This window comes from Nomascus leucogenys, chromosome 14, assembly GCF_006542625.1.
Source record: "Nomascus leucogenys isolate Asia chromosome 14, Asia_NLE_v1, whole genome shotgun sequence".
Classification (NCBI taxonomy): Eukaryota; Metazoa; Chordata; class Mammalia; order Primates; family Hylobatidae; genus Nomascus; species Nomascus leucogenys.
The window spans coordinates 70784396-70802237 of NC_044394.1; the positions used below are offsets into that span (position 1 = coordinate 70784396).

Genomic DNA, 17842 nt, shown 5'->3' on the forward strand with positions numbered 1-17842 from the left:
AAAACCCAGTCTTCATCAACGGGACAACAGGAATCTAAATTATGGTTCAGTGACCTACAGAAATACCAGGAGGCAGTCAAACATAAGCCAATACGTCTATGTGTCCTGGAATATAGCAAATTCTGACATATATTGTTAAGTAAAAAAAGCTAGTTGCAGACCAATATATATATTATAATTCTTTTAGGTAAAAATCATGTGTGTGTGTGTGTGTGTGTGTGTGTGTGAATGTCTAAATGCACAGAAAAATGTGTGTCTAAATGCAGAGAAAAATCTCTAGGTTTATACAAACTGTGTGTTTATACAAACTGATGGCAGAGTTGGGAAAGCAAAGAAATATTATATTTTTTCTGACAAAACATATTCATGTATTTGTAAGCTTTAAACACACACACACACACACACACACACACAACTTGTTTAAGACCAGACTGGCCAACGTGGTGAAACCCTGTCTCTACAAAAATACAAAATTTAGCCAGGCATGATGGCAGGCGCCTGTAATCCCAGCTACTGGGGAGGCTGAGGTGGAAGAACTGCTTGAACCCAGGAAGGTGGAGGTTGCAGTGAGCCAAGATCACACCACTGCACTCCAGCCTCGGCAACAGAGCAAGACTCTGTCTCAAAAAAAAAAAAGAAGAAAGAAAGGGCTGGGCATGGTGGCTCATGCCTGTAATCCCAACATTTTGGGAGGCTGAGGCAGGCAGGTTGCTTGAGCCCAGGAGCTCAAGACCAGCGTGGGCAACATAGGGAGACCCCGTCTCTACAATAAATACAACAATTTGCCAGGTGTGGTGGTGTGCACCTGTACTCTCAGCTACCCAGGAGGCTGAGGTGGAAGAATCGCCTGAGCCTGGGAGGTCAAGGCTAGAGTGAGCCGTGATTGCACCACTGCACTCCAGCCTGGGTGACAGAGTGAGATCTTGTCTCAAAAATAAAAAATAAATTAAAAGTAGGCCGGGCATGGGTGGCTCACACCTGTAATTCTAGCACTTTGGGAGGCCGAGGTGGTTGAATCACCTGAGGTCAAGAGTTCGAGACCAACCTGGCCAAACATGGTGAAATCCCATCTCTACTAAAAATACAAAAATTAGCCCTGTGTGGTGGCACATGCCTATAGTCCCAGCAGGCAGAGGCAGGAGAATCGCTTGAACCCAGGAGGCAGAGGTTGGAGTGAGCCGAGATCGAGTCCCTGCACTCCAGCCTGGGCGACGGAGTGAGACTCCATCTCAAAAATATATAAATAAATAAATAAAAATAAACTTTTAAAAATCAAAGAAGCTTAAAAATGCTTTCCCTCACAAGGAAAGAACATCTGCCTGACATAAGTAACCGTCTCTAACCTCAGCATTTGGCGGCTCTTCTGAAATGGGTGGTCCATACTCATGGTGATCTGGTGCTAGAGATGCAGGAAGCAAAGATGTTCCCCAGTACTTGCCAAGCTCAATGGTTCCCTTAGGATTTTGGGCAAATTTATTCAAGATGGATACATTTGGTTCCACAAGGTGGATACTTTGGGGTTCACAAGGATGGGGGCCACAGCTCACCAGGGCAGAACTTGAGCCCCCTATGACTTGGGGGGTTGGTGGTGGCAGAGAAGTCTCTGCTGGGTGTGTGGGAGGATCCCTCTGTGGGAGGGAGGAATCTGGTAAAAGTGGTAAAGATCCACTCATTGGGACCTGTGCTTCTTGCCTATGATTTTCAGGATCCATGGGCCAAGCAGCTTCTGTGAGGTTGTAGTATTGCTGTAGTATCCTGCAGGCATCGGGGGACAAGGATTCCTGATATACCTTCCCCTTGAGGTCTTGCAAAAAGAAAAACAAGAGAGTCTCAATACATGCACCAAGTCAAGGTGTTGGTTACTTATTAAGTAATGACTGATTTTTTCTGTGACTCAGTCGAGTCAGATGTTGTGTCAAATTCAACACAGAAAGAGCCAGGCATACAGCACTTGATAGGCCTAGGGTTACCACAGGATCCAACCACATTTGATTCAGGATCTCAAAGCCAGAAAACTCTGTTTCTGTTTCTTCTGATTTCTTCTCAGAAAGAGGAAACCACACACGGAGAATTACCTGCTCAGTTATTCCCCAAAGTTAATCTCATTTGGGAAAGCGGGGGAGGGTTTTATCCTTCCCTTTTGGGCATCACTGTCAATTTTATTGCCATGGTTAATCAAGGTGAATTTCAATAGTGTCTGATCTGCAAATTAGTTTTCTGCCATTTGGAATCAAGGATGTATGGGTCGATAGCTGCAGGAGACTTCAGAGACATCCCCATGCTTTAAACATTTCTCTTAGGAGAGTGGTAAGGCAGGGTGGCTATTGTCATCACAGGTTGGAAGACAAGACGGTCACAAATGTTAGAGAATTTATTCTGATGGAAACTTCTCCTCTGGGGTACGTTATAATGGACATGAAGACTCAACTTCAGGAAGATGTCAGTTTTCCCCAGTTAATCTACAGATCCAGTGCATTCAAAATGCCAACTAGATTTTCCTCACAAGCTGATTATCAAATTCATATGGAAGTATAAAGGGCCAAAAATAGCTGAACAATTTTGCTGAAGGGTAAGAGGGGGACCCATTATTCCACATATCATGATTTATAAACTCTAGTAATTTAAACACGAATAGAACAATGAAAGAGAGTAGGGGGCCTAGAAAATACAGATGTGAACATGTTGGAGATGGCTGGGCACTCCCGTGGGTAAAGGATTCGATCATTGGTGCTGTGACATTGGCTTCTCATGTGGGAAAAGCGTAAAACTTGAACTCTATCTCAAACCATTCACAAACACACAGTCCAGATAGAATAAATATGAAAAGCAAAGTTTCAAAACTTTTTTTAAAAATGTGTTTTTGACTTAGACCTGATAAGGAACAGAATTTCTTGGTCAAAATATAAAAGCATAAGCCATAAAAGTGTGATGTTACCATTCAAACATTTGTTTAAAGTATGCAGGGCAAAAACCAATACAAAGTTAAAGGACAAGTCTCAAATTAGTAGAAGATATTTGCAGTACATAAAAGCAACAGAAGATCTTTATCCATAACATATCAGACTCTCACAAAGTAATAAGTTAAAGACAGCAGAATTAAAAATGGGCAAAGTACGTGACCAAGCCAATATCCAAATAAAAAGATGCCAAACCTTACTTGAATCAGTGAGATGCAAATGAAAACAACCGATATCATTTTATACTCAAATTAGCAAAATGAACAAGACCAATAACATCAAGCATGAGGGAGAATATGGCCAAATAACTGTTATGCAATGCTGATGGGGATGTAAATTGTTACAACTGCCATGGAGATAATTTGGGATATCTAGTAAAAATATCTATTAAAAATGAAGATTCTCTGGCCCCAGAACTTCCACTTCCAGGTTCATTGCTCAGAGAAGCTTTGATGTATAAGAGTGTTCACAGAAGCACAAACAACGGAAATTGGAAAATTGTAATAATAATTACAAACTAATATCTAATAAAGGGGAATTAATAAAATTGTAATACATTAATAAAATATGACACAATAAATGAACTAGATCCACAGGCATCAACACAGGTAAATCTCAAAAATATGTTGAACGAAATAAGCAAATTTTAAAAGTGCATATACAGTCTGACATTATTTATAAAAAAAGCACATGCCATATATTATTCATTATTATGTCATTGTTTATAGATACTTACATAATAAGAGAATCACAAGTATAAAAAAAGCCTGAAGGCAGAACCCACAAATTTCAAGATAGGGTATGCAGTACAGAGGTTGGAATGGGGGTGAAGAAGTGGTCTCAACACAAACATTTTATTGCCTAAAATAAAAGACTGAAGCAAATTTGGCAAAAGTTAAATTTGCTAAATCTGACAGATTTATTTAGCAAATCTGCTAATTTGCTAAATAAACTTGAAGCTAGTATATTACCTTCAGTAGTTTTCTTTATATTTGGTATAATTCATAATTCATGGGAGGAGGTAATTACATATTAAAAATATATATTCACTGGCTGGGTGCAGTGGCTCATGCCTGTAATCCCAGCACTTTGGGAGGCCAAGACGGGTAGATAATCTGAGTTCAGGAGTTCGAGACCAGCCTGGCCAACATGGTGAAACCCCGTTTCTATGAAAAATATAAAAATTAGCTGGGCGTGGTGGCAGGCACTTGTGGTCCCAGCTACTCAGGAGGCTGAGGCAGCAGAATTGCTTGTACCTGGGAGATGGAGGTTGCTGTGAGCTGAGACCATACCATTGCACTTCAGTCTGGGTGACAGAGCCAGACTCCATCTCAAAATAAATAAAAAAATAAAAATAAATTTAAAAAGTATATATTCATAATTAACAGAATAACTGTACGTGATGAGTATCTGCTGTGTTCCAGGCACTGTTTAAAGTATACGCATACCTCATTTTATTGCACTTCATTTTTTATTGCGCTGCACAGATGTTGTATTTTTAGCAAATTGAAAGTTTATGGCAACCCTGCATGGAGCAAATCTATCAATGCCATTTTTCAATAGCATGTGTTGACTTTGTGCCTCTGTGTCACCTTTTAATAATTCTTGCAATACTTCAAACTTTTTCATTATTATTGTATCTGTTCTGGTGACTGTAATCAGTTATTTTTGATGTTACTATTTTAATTGTTTTAGGGCACCATGAACCATGCCCATGTAAGACAGTGAACTTCATCCATAAATGTTGGATGTGTTCTGGCTGCTCCACAACCAGCCATTCTGTTTCTCTTTCTCCTTAGGCCTCCCTATGCCCTGAGCCACAAAAATATTAAAATTAGGCCAATTAATAACCCTCCAATGGCTTCTAAGCGTTCAAGGGAAAGGAAGAATTGCACATCTCTCACTTTAAATCAAAAGCTAGAACTGATTAAATTTAGTGAGGAAGGGATGTTGAAAGTGGAGACAGGCTGAAAGCTAGGTCGCTTGTGTCAAATAATTAGTCAAGCTGAGAAGGTAGAGAAAAAGTTCTTGAAGGAAATTAAAAGTACTAATCCAGTGAGCACATGAATGATAAGAAAACGAAATAGCCTTATTGCTGATATGGAGAGAGTTTTAGTGATCTGGATAAATCGGAACAGCCGCAAAATTCCCTTAAGCGAAAGCCTAATCCAGAGCAAAGTCCCAACTCTCTTAAATTTTATGAAAGCCGAAGTGGTGAGGAAGCTGCAGAGGAAAAGTTTGAAGCTAGGAGAGGTTGGTTGATTCAAGTGGTTTAAGGGAAGATACCATCTCCTTAACATCAAAATGCAACGTGAAGAAGCAGGTGCTAATATAGAAACTAATAGGTGCTGCAGCACTGCAAGTTATCCAAAAGATCTTTCTGAGATTATTGACAAAGGTGGCTATGCTAAACAACAGATTTTCAATGTAGACAAAACAGCCTTATATTGGAAGAAGATGCTACTAGGTCTTTCATAGCTAGAGAGAAGTCAATGCCTGGCTTCAAAGGACAGCCTCCCTCTCTTGTTAGGGGCTAATGCAGCTGGTGACTTTAAGTTGAAGCCAATGCTCATTTACCGTCCTAAAAACCCTAAGGCCCTTAAGAATTATGCTAAATCTGTTCTCCTTATACTCTATAAATGGAATAGCAAAGCCTGGATGACAGCACATCTGTTTAGAGCATGGTTTACTGAATATTTAAAGCCCACTGTTGAGACTCGCTCAGGAAAAAAGATTCCTTTCAAAATATTACTGCTCATTGAAAATGTACCTGGTCACCCAAGGGATCTGATGGAGATGTACAAGGAGATTAATATGGTTTTTCATGACTGGTAAAACAACATTGATTTTACATGGACCAAGGACTAATTTTGACTTTCAATTCTTATTATTTAAGAAATACATTTTGTAAGGCTAGAGTTGCCACAGATGATGATTCCTCTGATAGATCTGGGCGAAACCTTCTGGAAAGGATTCACCATTCTAGATGCAACAAAGAACATTTGTGATTCATGGGAGGAGGTAAAAATACCAACATTAAGAGGAGTTTGGAAGCGGGTGATTCCAATTCTCCTGGATGAGTTGGAGGAGTTCAAGGCTTCAGTGGAGGAAGTTACTGCAAGTATGGTAGAAATAGCAAGAGAACTAGAATTAGAAATGGAGTCTGAAGATGTGGCTGAATTGTTGCAATCCCGTGATCAAACTTGAACACATGAGGAGTTTATTCTCTCTGATGAGCAAAGATTCCATTTCAAGAGAAATGGAATCTACTCCTGGTGAAGATGGTGTGAACATTGTTGAAATGACAACAAAAGATGGAGAATGTTACATAAACTTAGTTGATAAAGAGGTGTCAGTATTTGAGAACAGTGACTCCAATTTTGAATGCTGTTCTACTGTAGGTAAAATGCTATCAAACAGCATCACATACTACAGATAAATCTTTTGTGAAAGGAAGAGTCAATCAATGTGGCAAGATTTGTTGTTGTCTTATTTTATGAAATTGGCACAGCCACGCCAGCCTTTGGCAATCACCATTCTGATCAGTCAGCGGCCATTGACATCAAGGCAAGATGCCCTCCATCAGCAAAAAAATTATGACTCACTGAAAGCTCAGGTGATTTTAGCATGTATTTGGTAATAAATTACTTTTTGATTAAGACATGTACATTGGTTTTTCCAGACATAATGTCTTTGTACACTTAGTAGACTACCTTATAGGGTAAACATAACTTTTATGTACACTGGGAAACCAAAAAATATATGTAACTGGCTTTATTGTGATATTTGCTTTATCGTGGTGATCTGGAACTGAACCTGAGATATCTCTGAGGTTTGCCTGTACTGGAATTTCCAAGGTTAGTGAAACATCCTTTCTGCAGCCTGAGTGGTGAGATTTAGGCTAGTCTCAAAAATATCAAAAATGACTAGAATATAATGTAATAACAGTGATCATTAAGATAACAACGCTAGCAGCTACCATTGACTGAGTACTATGTGCCATGCACTCTGCAAGCACTATTTTATTAATGCTCGTGTGTGAGGTAGATATTATCATTATTCTTGTTTTATATTCAAGGTTCAGAGAGGTTAATTCACTTGCTCAGAGTCACACAGGTAGCCCAGATCTGCTATGTGCCAGCCCTAATTACTGAGCCATCCTGTCTGTCCGATCTTTTCTGACCCAACTCCCCGCTTCTCCTGAACCACGGGCCATGTAGCTGGCTTTGAATATAGGTGCTCCTTTTATATAGGTACTCTTGGAAGGATCAACTTTTTTTTTTTTTCCAAATAATCCAATAACTTTGACTTTTTATTAGGTTACACTGGCCTTCTCCCAAGTTTTTCATCAAACTCATGAAGCCTGCTGCTCCTTAAATTCTCAAGGCGTTGGAGTCAGGCCGCCCGTGGTGAATCCTAGCTTTCAGATTTATCAAATGCGGTGTGATTTCTAGGATGCCATTGAGCCCTGCTAAAGGAGTTGCTAATATCCACCTCGTTCTGCCGTTAAGAAAGCAACGAGAAAAAGAACACACAACTCCCAGCACAGTGCTGGCGCCTGTGAGGCACCCAGCAGATGGGAGCTTTGTTCTTAGTTGTATTGTGGTGGGGAAGCAACATGGGGCCTTGTCCTGCGGGCACACTTGAGTTAAGATCACACTGGGGCTCCTTCAGGCCCTGGGCCGAGTTGGGGCACAGGCCGAGTTCGGGTGTTGCTGCAGCCTCAGAACCACCCAGAGTTGACTGAAGACACTCGGGGGCCTCCATAACTGAGAGCAGGCAGAGGCATTGTTTTTAACCCAGTGTGGACCCCCAAATGGAACATTTTCCTTACTAGGTGAACGCCTTCAGAACTCTCCGAAAATCACAGTTTCACTTTTAGCAAAGCCCCGCTGCAGCAGGGGAAAGCCCCCACAAACCCAGTCCTCTCCAAAGGGAGTGTTCTGAGCCCCCTGCTTCCTCCACCCTTCTCTTCCCCCTGGTTAATTCCTTTGCTCCAGCTCGTTCTGCCTTCTTTCTTTCTTTTCCTTTTCGAGGCCCGCTCTTCTCTGATTTTGAAGGGCTGGCGCAGGCTTGGGCACTTCTTTCAGGTTCTGTATTGTCTGTCTGCCCTGTGGCTTCTCCTTCTGCAACTCCGAGCAACTCTGTGCTTGGATTGCAGCTCCCAACAGTCCTGCCCTGACTTGCCCCAGACACAGGGCAGAGATGAACCAGGGACTGTACCCAGGGTTCTGAGTTCCTGCCATGTTTATAGCATCAACTCTCCTTTAGCTCTTGGGAAAAAGAGTTTTAAAGTGCTGCAGTCTTCTAACACAAAATTATATCCGTGCTGAAAATGTGTTTTCCACTTATACCCCAGCAGGAAAAAAAAAAGATGTTATCTGTTTCAGGTGAGAGTCATGATGACCTCAGAAAGCGATATCAGAAGCTATCAAAATGTTTATACCTGTATGTTCAGTAATCCAATCTGGAACATTTCTCCAGTGGATGTAATCTTAGTCTTGGCACAATAGAGTATGAACAGAGGTGTTAAATGTTAAAAGCAATGGAAATGTTCAGAAATAAAGCAATATTTAAGTAAACAATGATAATGCCTTCAATATAATTTTAGGCATTAACATGATGATGTTTTAGAATTACGAAAACTATGGAAAGGTTGACAAGGAAAACACAGACAGCATGCTTGATATAAACACACATTTTATATATAAAATAACTCACTTCCCTTCCCAGAGAGCAATGCTCAGTGCAAAGCCACACTCCACTCCAGAGATGGCCTTCAGCACTGGACTTTTTGGGGGCCAGAATCAAGCAGTATGTGCCACTTCTTGTCTCATGTTGTTGGTGCCACTTATTCATATATTGTCTCATAATTCTGCAGTTGTTTAATGTGTTTATATCTTTCTCTACAACCATTTTTAAAAGCTATTTTTAAAATTGTGGCAAAACATACACATAACATAAATTTACCATTTTAGTCATTTCTAAATATACACTCCAGTGGCATTAAGTATATTTATATTTTTTTGCAATCATTACCACCATGCATCCACAGAACTTTTTCATTTTCCTAAACTAAAACTCTGTATCAATTAAGCACCAACTCCCCATTCCCCCTCCCCCAGTTCCAGGTAACCGCTATGCTATTTTCAGTTTCTCTGACAAATTCAGAGACACTACTCTTGGTACCTCCTACAAGTAGAATCATACTGTATTTACCTTTTTGCACAATCATTTTTTAAAACTTAAAAAAAATTTAATTAATTTTTTTGAGACAGTCTCTCTCTGTCATCCAGGCTGGTTGGTGTTTGCTGTGGCACGATCATGGCTCACTGTAGCCTTGACCTCCTGGGCTCAAGTGATCCTCACATCTCAGACTCTTGAATATTTGGGACTACAGGTACCCACCACGGTGCCCGGCTAATTTTTTAATTTTTTGTAGAGATGAGGTCTCACTATGTTGCCCAGGGTGGTCTCAAACTCCTAGGCTCAAGGAATCCTCCTACTTCAGCCTTTCAAAATGCTGAGATTACAGAGTGAGCCACCAGGCTCGGCCTGCACAATCATTTTAAAAAGCTCTCTGAGGATAAGGACCAAGGCCCTGATTTGTTTTCATTGTAAGCATAATGTTCATTTCCTCATTGATTTGATATTGACTGTGCACCCACACATGTGTGCCGGGCACTGTTCGAGGCAGGTTTAAGCAACGCTCAAGAAGCACATGTGATCTCTCAAGGGGACGGTGTAGTGGACAGAGATAACAAAGAAAAACACAGAGAAGAAAGAATGACGGAGAGTGAGAAGTGCTGGAAGTGCAGTGACAGAGACCACCCCGGGGCCTCCTGGACAGGCTGCATGTTTGTAGGATGATGGGAAGTGGTCCTGGAGAAGACTGAGGAGGAGCCCTAGGGGGTCCAGGCAGAGAGAGGAGGGGGACAGAGCTAGAGGAGGAAAGGAGCTTTGTACAGTGTGTGTGTGTGTGTGTGTGTGTGTGTGTGTGTGTGTGTGTGTATGCTGGGGGACATGCAGGGAGATGGCAGGCCTCAGCACTGGGGAGAGCTGGAGTGCATTCTAGATGCAGCGGGGAGCTGGAGCAGGGACCCTCTTCTCCCTGCCCGGCCTGAGAGCAGGGAAGGAGGCCCTGGGCTGTGGCTGATTGCAGTCAACACTGAGGAACAAGTGCCAATGCTTCGTGCAGGGCACAACCTCTGCCACACTTTTACCTGTGTGACCTTCTGGGCCAGGTACTGTGAGGTGCTCCGTTTCTCAGAGAGCAAGGCTGAGACTCAGATCAATGCTGCCTTGCACACAGCTGGAAGTGGCCAAATCAGCCCGAAACCCCCGCTTTGTTCTGTGTCTTTGTGCAGGGCCGGGTGGCTGTGTGTGCAGTGTCTACTGTGCTGGACATACAACAGGAAAGCAATTGTTACCTCTAATTTTCAGGAGGCCAAAGTACAAGAAGCTACGTGCTCCAGGCCAAAGAGCAACTAAGGGAATGAAGAGTAAATCTGTGATTGAATGAATGAGCAGATGAAAAGAGAAAAAGCCTCCCCCTGCACAAACCCACAACCCATTCCCTTCCCGGGGTCCTGGGGGGAGGGGGCTTTTCATCACTGCCCTGGGGCAGGGAAGAGAGAGGGAGGCCTTGTGGTGGAGGGGAGGGGAGGAGAGCTAACCATCAGAGGTGTAAAGAAGGTTCTAGTCCCTCCAGAGCACACTCAGGGATGCTTTCTTGTGCTTCTGTCCCAAGGCCTTGTCTCGACCTTGCTTACTGTAAACACAGTGCTACGTCCTGCTTTTCCTTTACTTCATTACATAAACCTTCCCTGAATCGCTAACAGAATCTTTGGAACCACCGTTTTTAAGGTTTGAATACTTGTGTACCAAGTAAATGACCACAGCTTATTGAAACTCCTCTTTATAGTCAGCCACTTAGGTTGTTCTGTTGTTAGTTCTAGAACACATAACTAATGCCAATAAATAATGATGATGGCACAGATTAGTATCTCCTGAGGATGGATCTCTTGCGTGGGTTCCAAAGCTCTAAGCAATTTATATGGGCCCTGGAGTTTCCTCCACAGCTCCTAAGGTGGCTCTGGCATATGAGGAGGCTGGGAAAAGAGCAGGGGTGATGGGCGCATCTGCCTTGGTAAGTGAACTTGTTGGTTCTGTCCCACGCAGCTTGGGTGTTGGTGTAGGGGGTGTGCTGCTGGGGTTGGAGAGGGGCCGCCCTACATAACGTCCCCACATAAAAGGGGCAGGTGTGCAGGTGGTCCCGGGGATGGCGGCAGCTCTGTCTGACTCCCCGCTACTAGGGGCCTATGGGGGCTGTGGGAGTGGAGGGTGCGGATCACCCTCCTCCACGGTCCCCCAACCCCTCCTTGGCCATTCCCTTTGACTTCCTTGGGAAAGAGTCCAGGCTTCAGAAGATTCTTTGCCCATTTCAATCTGACCCCATTTGAATCCCCAACGGTCGCAGTAAACCCCAGGCACACAAAGACAGAGGCTTGTGGCTGGCTTGCGGTTGCTGTGATCACGCTGGAATCAGACAACGGCTGCCCTGGCAGGCAGCACCCAGGCACCCCTCAGGTGAGAAAAGACTCAGCCAGGTGAATGTCCTGGAGCTGCAGCTGGCTCAGGCTCCTATGGGTGATAACTGCACTAGACACCTCTCGGAAGAAGCCGACAGAAAGCGTATGCAGCGGCAACATGAGCAAAGATAAGTGCTGGGACCCGTTCTTCGCTGCCACCTCCAAGTCTGAACAGCAGGCTCTAAGGGGGGCATGGGAGCCCCTCAGGAAGGGCCACTGCCCGTGCCTCACCTCCTGCCCGCCACTCCACTCTTTATTGCCCTACCTGACTGTAACAGGCTGCATGCTCAGCATGGTGTCAGCTGCCCCAGAGGGCACCAGGAGGAGACAGGGGTGCCATTCGGACATGAACAGGAGCTCCTACCTGAATGTGTAGACCTCTGCCACTGGAGCTCTCAGGGGAAACATCCATGACAGCCTCCCTGAGCCTTGAAACATTTGCAGACCAAGCAGGCTCAGGTTGCCCGTGTTTGCAGGCGGTTTTTTAGAACGTGTCATTTGTCTTATATTGATGTACCCTTCAAAGCCCGGGAGGAAGTGTGGTCTTGTGGGGAGCTCTGTGCAGGCAACATGAGAGTCTGTATTGTCTTCCTAGCTCTGCCCCGGTTGTCAGAGGAGTCCATCTGGGCCACAGGGGTGAGGAGCCGTCACCCCTGCCTTTTGTTTAGCCAGTGACACCTCCCCAGTTGTGTGGTGGGTGATGCAGCAATAATGCCCACGAGCTCCTCTCAACGATCAAAACAAAACAGAGAGCCGCTCTAAAACAGTGGCTTTCTTGCAAATGGAATATGTGAGAATCTGTGACATGTACAGGTCGGTAAGTGAGAAGGAAACAGGAACCACCAATCGATTCTGACAATGTAGAAAGAAGTGGAGGTTTGGGGCCAGGAGAACAAAAGACCTATGGGAGAGGAGGTGACCCAGGAAGGGTGGCCACGGACTTGGGTGAATCACCTGAGCCCTGTCACTTGGAAAGAACCCTAACGACCATCTTAATCCTGCCTGCATAGATACCTTACTGTGCTGCTGCTGGGTGTGAAGCGTGGCTACTAAAAATGTTCACTTCATTTTTAAAAAGTAGAACAGGTTCAAGGTTATTCCTGTAGAAGACAGTGTCGCTCTCGCCCAAGTGCATTGTGGGAGGCTTCCTTAGCAGGATCGAAAGGGGTTGGAATTACAGTGGGCACTGGAATTGGCTGTGGTTCACACATGTAGACATGACTGTGAATTTCTTGTTTTTTTGTTTGTTTGTTTGTTTGTTTGTTTGTTTTTTGAGATGGGGTCTTACTCTGTCACCCAGGCTGGAGTGCAGTGGCACGATCTCAGCTCACTGCAACATCTGCCTCTTGGGTTCAAGCGATCCTCCTGCTTCAGTCTCCTGAGTAGCTGGGATTATAGGCACCCGCCACCACACCCAGCAATTTTTGTATTTTTAGTAGAGACAGGGTTTCACCATGTTGGTCAGGCTGGTCTCCAACTCCTGACCTCAGGTGATCCACCCGCCTTGGCCTCCCAAAGTGTGAGGATTACAGGCATGAGCCACCGTGCCTGGCTGACTGTGGATTTTGTGGCAGCAAAGAGTTCATCTTGGTTCATCAGCTAAGACTGTGGTCAAGTGTAAGCCACTGAGTAGACTTGTTTTTGAGTGACTCTTGGAAGCTTGCAAGGACTTCTTTTGAGTAAAAAAAAAAAAAAAACTTTCTGGTAGAGTTAAACATGAATTGGCTTGCCCTGAGAGTTCGGGTTTTATGTCACGAGAGGTAGTTAAATGTGGGTTGGGGGCCTGGTGTGGTGGCTAATGCCTGTAATCCCAACACATGGGTAGACTGAGGTGGGTGGATTGCTTGAGCCCAGATTGAGACCAGCCTGGCCAACATGGTGAAACCCCATCTCTACAAAAATTCAAAAAATTAGCCAGGCATGGTGGCATGTGCCTGTGGTCCCAGCTACTCAGAAGGCTAAGTGGGAAGATCGCTGGAGCCCAGGAGGCAGAGGTTGCAGTGAGCCGAGAGGGCACCACTGCACTCCAGCCTGGGTCACAGAGCAAGATCCTATCTCGAAAAAAAAAAAAAAAATGTGGGGTAGACAAATATGGGGCAGCGTTGCTGTAAAGGGTGTTCACGTTTTATTTTGGAAGCTGAATTAGCTAGACTTTAAATTCTTTTTGCAACGTAGAGATCTACAGCTCTAGACTAATCATATTTTGCTAGTTGCAAAGATTTTTGAATTTTAATTGCAGTTTGTTGCTGTTTCACCCACCACAAAAGTAGAGGAAGAACTCATAGCTTATATGCAGTGATCATGAACTCTGGGGCTTTATAGATGAGACTAGGAAAACTTGTGCAGGACCTGAAGTTGAACTGCCTTGGCTCTTGTTCCCATGTGATGCGGGATGGGGCAAGGACATCTCACCAGGTGTCAGTGGGTGGTACACACTATTTGAGTAAAGTCCTATCCTTATAGTGTTGCTTTCCTGCCTGGTGACTTGACTGAGTTTAGGCTTAGTAACCTGCTTATAAAATGGCAAGAGTATGTACGTGCATAAGCAGTTAATTGACATAATGCAGGTAAATGGAACAGTACCAAACGCATAACAAATGCTTAATAAATGAAGATGGTGGCCGGCCAGTGGGGGTGAATGTCAATAAACAACATGTAAAGATATGGATCATCTGGTCACTTTAAACTTTCAGTGAGATCAACTGTGGGCAAAACTTTTCTAAAAATAACTAGAATTGTGTGTGCGTGTGTGTGTGTGTGTGTGTCTGGACCCACAGAGAAGTTTTTAACGTAGATATATAAAGTAGATAATCTCATTTATATTTTGGAAAATTTTAATTTTTGAAAATTTTTGTTATTTGATGATGATGATTTGTTTCCCCTTCAGAGGAGGTTTTCCAACTCTAGGAGATGCTGTTGACAATCTCACTTCTGAAGTTAAGGGGCCTTTCGAGTGGCTCTGGCCACTGAGAAGTGAAACCCTGGAAGCAGCTAGAGACAGCCAGCCTGTAATATTCACAGCCAATATGTTAAGTGTGAAGTTCTGTGCAAGTAGGTTTTAAATAGGTACAGCCTAAAATACATAATTTTCTTATTATCAAAATCATGTGCCTTTTTAAGGAAAAATCTAAGAAACACAGAAAAGCAAAGAGAAAAGGAAAATAAAGTATTCATATGGGCCTACCTCCAAAGATGCAACCTGTAACCTCTACTTTATTATCTTCTGGATTCCTTTACTCTCTTAAAAATGAGTTCCTACTCTAGTTGCTCTAATAACACTTCATCACTTTTTAAAAACAGTAATTTGTTTCTTGTCATTATATCTTCTCCATATATACATACACACTCTTTTTTTTCAAAACGGAGATTGCATTGTTGTTTTGCCTGGTGGTCAGTGTAATACACAGATGGAAGTACTGCACATGCATAAACAAGACAATAAAGATCACTTGTAATCTGCCCCGCACCAATCCCTGCCACAATCAGAGTTACCATTTTGGCATGTGCTCTTTCTTTACTTTTTTTTTTTTTTTTGAGATGGAGTCTTGCACTGTTGCCCAGGCTGGAGAGCGGTGGCACTATCTCGGCTCACTGCAACCTCTGCCTCCTGTGTTCAAGCAATTTCCCCCACCTCAGCCTCAGGCTCCTGAGTAGCTGGGACTACAGGTGAACGCCACCATGCCCGGCTAATTTTTGTATTTTAGTAGAGACAGGGTTTCACCATGTTGGCGAGGATGGTCTTGATCTCCTGACCTCATAATCCGCCTGCCTCAGCCTCCCAAAGTGCTGGAATTACAGGCGTGAGCCACCGCGCCCGGCTGGCATATGCTCTTTCTGAATATTTTGTTTACTGTGGATTCCTAATTAGGGAAAAAGGAGTCAGGCTGGTGGGAGTCAGGCGGGTGGGAGCAAGGGAAAGTAAAAAGAGAAAGCAGATAAGCAACAAGTCTGCCTTTCTTTATGGTCCAGGACACAGAGCCCTCCCGAGTAAGTAACTCTCGCCAGACACCTGCAAGTTAGCTCACCGAAACCTTGGTGTTATTAATACTACACAAAGCCCTCTTCAACAGATGGCATAAACACTACCCTGTAAAATCGCCAGCAAGCCTTTGTCTCCTTGCAGTCAGTTTCTCTCTGCTGCCTGCCCGTTGTCCCTCTGGCAACATATTTTCTAATAAATCTTCTGCCTTCCTTTACCTGCAACTATTTCAGTAAATCTTTTACCTCCACACCACCGGCTGTCATTCCCCCACGACATTTAACACGTTTCTCACACACAGATAATTCCTCTCCTCTTCTGCCCAGGGCTGGGTTCATAGAATAACATTTGATAATCTGCTTTTTAAATTTAATAATGCATTGTGAATATCTTTCCACTTATTAAACATTCTTGCACAGCATTATTTTAATGTCATTTATTACCTTGCATGGATGTATTCTCATTTATTTTACTGGTAGATACGTAGGTTTTTAGCATGTTTTTCTTTTTTTCGAGACAAGGTCTCGCTCTGTCACCTAGGCTGGAGTGCGGTGGTACGATCCTGGCACACTGCAGCCTCAGCCTCCTGGGCTCAAGTGATCCTCCCACCTCAGCCTCCTAAAGTGCTGATATTATAGGCATGAGCCACAGGGCCCAGCCAGTTTTTAGCATATTTTCAATATGCTCACAATACTCTGATGCATGTCTTTGCCACTAATAATTCTTGTGGGGCTGGGCATGGTGGCTCACACCTGTAATCACAGCACTTTGGCGAGTCACTTGAGGCCAGCAGTTCGAGACCACCCTAGCTAACACGGCGAAACCCTATCTCTACTAAAAATACAAAATTTAGCCAGATGTGGTAGCATATGCCTGTAATCCCAGCTACTCGGGAGGCTGAGGCAGGAGAATTGCTTGAACCTGGGAGGCGGAAGTTTCAGTGAGCCGAGATTGTGCCACTGCACTCTAGTCCAGGGGACAGAGTGAGACTCTGTCTCAAAAAAAAAAAAATTATTATTATTATTGTGCATAACTAATAATATCATGAATATTTTCATGATATATTCATAGAAGTGAAATTGCTGGTTCAAAAAAAATACACAAATTTGAGGCTCTAGATATGTGTTGCCACATTGCCCCTCAGAATGGTGGGACCAGCCTGGACTCCCAGCAGTGGATTATGAATGGGCCCATTTATCAGCACTCTCATCCATCTGAAATGTTATATTATGGTACAATCTGGTAAAATCCATTAAAAAATGCATTCCTTTTGTTTATTATTTTAATAATTCCAATTTATATTAGAAACCAGTTTGCATTAAATTTTATTAGATTTTATTATTAATTAAATTACTAAATTTCTGGTTTCTGTCCTTTTAAGAAACGTTGTTTATTTAAATCATTTAGAATTTCCTTTGGTGTCAGATATGAAGGGCTAAAACTCCATTTTTTCCAAATAGTTAACCAATTGTCTCGGCACTCTTTATTATAATCTATGATTTTTGTTTGTTTTTGAGACGGAGTCTTGCTCTGTTGTCTAGGCTGGAGTGCAGTGGTGCGATCTTGGCTCACTGCAACCTCCACCTCTTGGGTTCAAGAGATTCTCCTGCCTCAGACTTCATGCCCGGCTAATTTTTGTGTTTTTGTAGAGACGGGTTTCACCATGTTAGCCAGGCTGGTCTTGAACTCCTGATCTCAGGTTATCTGCCTGCCTCGACCTCCCAAAGTGCTAGGATTACAGGCATGAGCCACCATGCCCGGCTTCTATAATCTATTCTTTCCCCATGTATGTGAATGCTACATTTGTCATGTAATCCACATGTTCAAATGGAGTCTATTCATGCATCACTTCAATTATTGAAATCAGCAATTTAAAATTGATCAGCAAATATCTAGCAGCTGATAATCCCATGAGGAGACAGAAACTTTTGCCTTTGAGAAAGAAAATGTTTTCCTTCTGATTCTAAAAGAATAGGTGAGTTGCATTCCTCTATCTCTGCAATGTTTCCCTCTGCTAGGGCCCACAGATTGGGAAAATGAGACATCTGATGAGGCGGCAGAAACCCAGAAGCCAGAACACGGCTAACCAGTAACGAAGCTGTGGGATCACTGAAGCTCCCCTGCCCCAGGGAGACACGGGTGGTCAAAGTAGAAACTGAAGATCAGCCTCAGAGACTCCCAGACTGAGGAGTCAGCCTAATTTTCTGATAAGAAATTAAAGACTAGGGGCTGGGGGAGTGAGAGAAGTATTATTCTCAAACTTTTAGGAAAAAAACCAAAATGAAAACAGTGAAAAGAATGATCAGGAAGTCAGT

The 17842-nt window shown here is 43.3% G+C and overlaps 1 protein-coding gene across 3 annotated transcripts in view; it reads right to left on the bottom strand.

Moving 5' to 3' along the window:
* Positions 1–1443: 1443 nt before the first annotated feature.
* Positions 1444–17842, bottom strand: part of CD8B (CD8b molecule) — a 47351-nt gene continuing 30952 nt past the window's right edge. For 2 of the 3 annotated variants that reach the window (XM_030827557.1, XM_030827561.1), the window contains one exon: positions 1444–1804. In XM_030827557.1, coding sequence (XP_030683417.1) covers positions 1702–1804 — 103 coding nt within the window. In that variant the 3' untranslated portion in view covers positions 1444–1701. Of the gene's footprint in view, positions 1805–8403; positions 8458–17842 lie in introns of all 3 variants that reach the window. The other variant, XM_030827559.1, reaches the window with a different exon arrangement.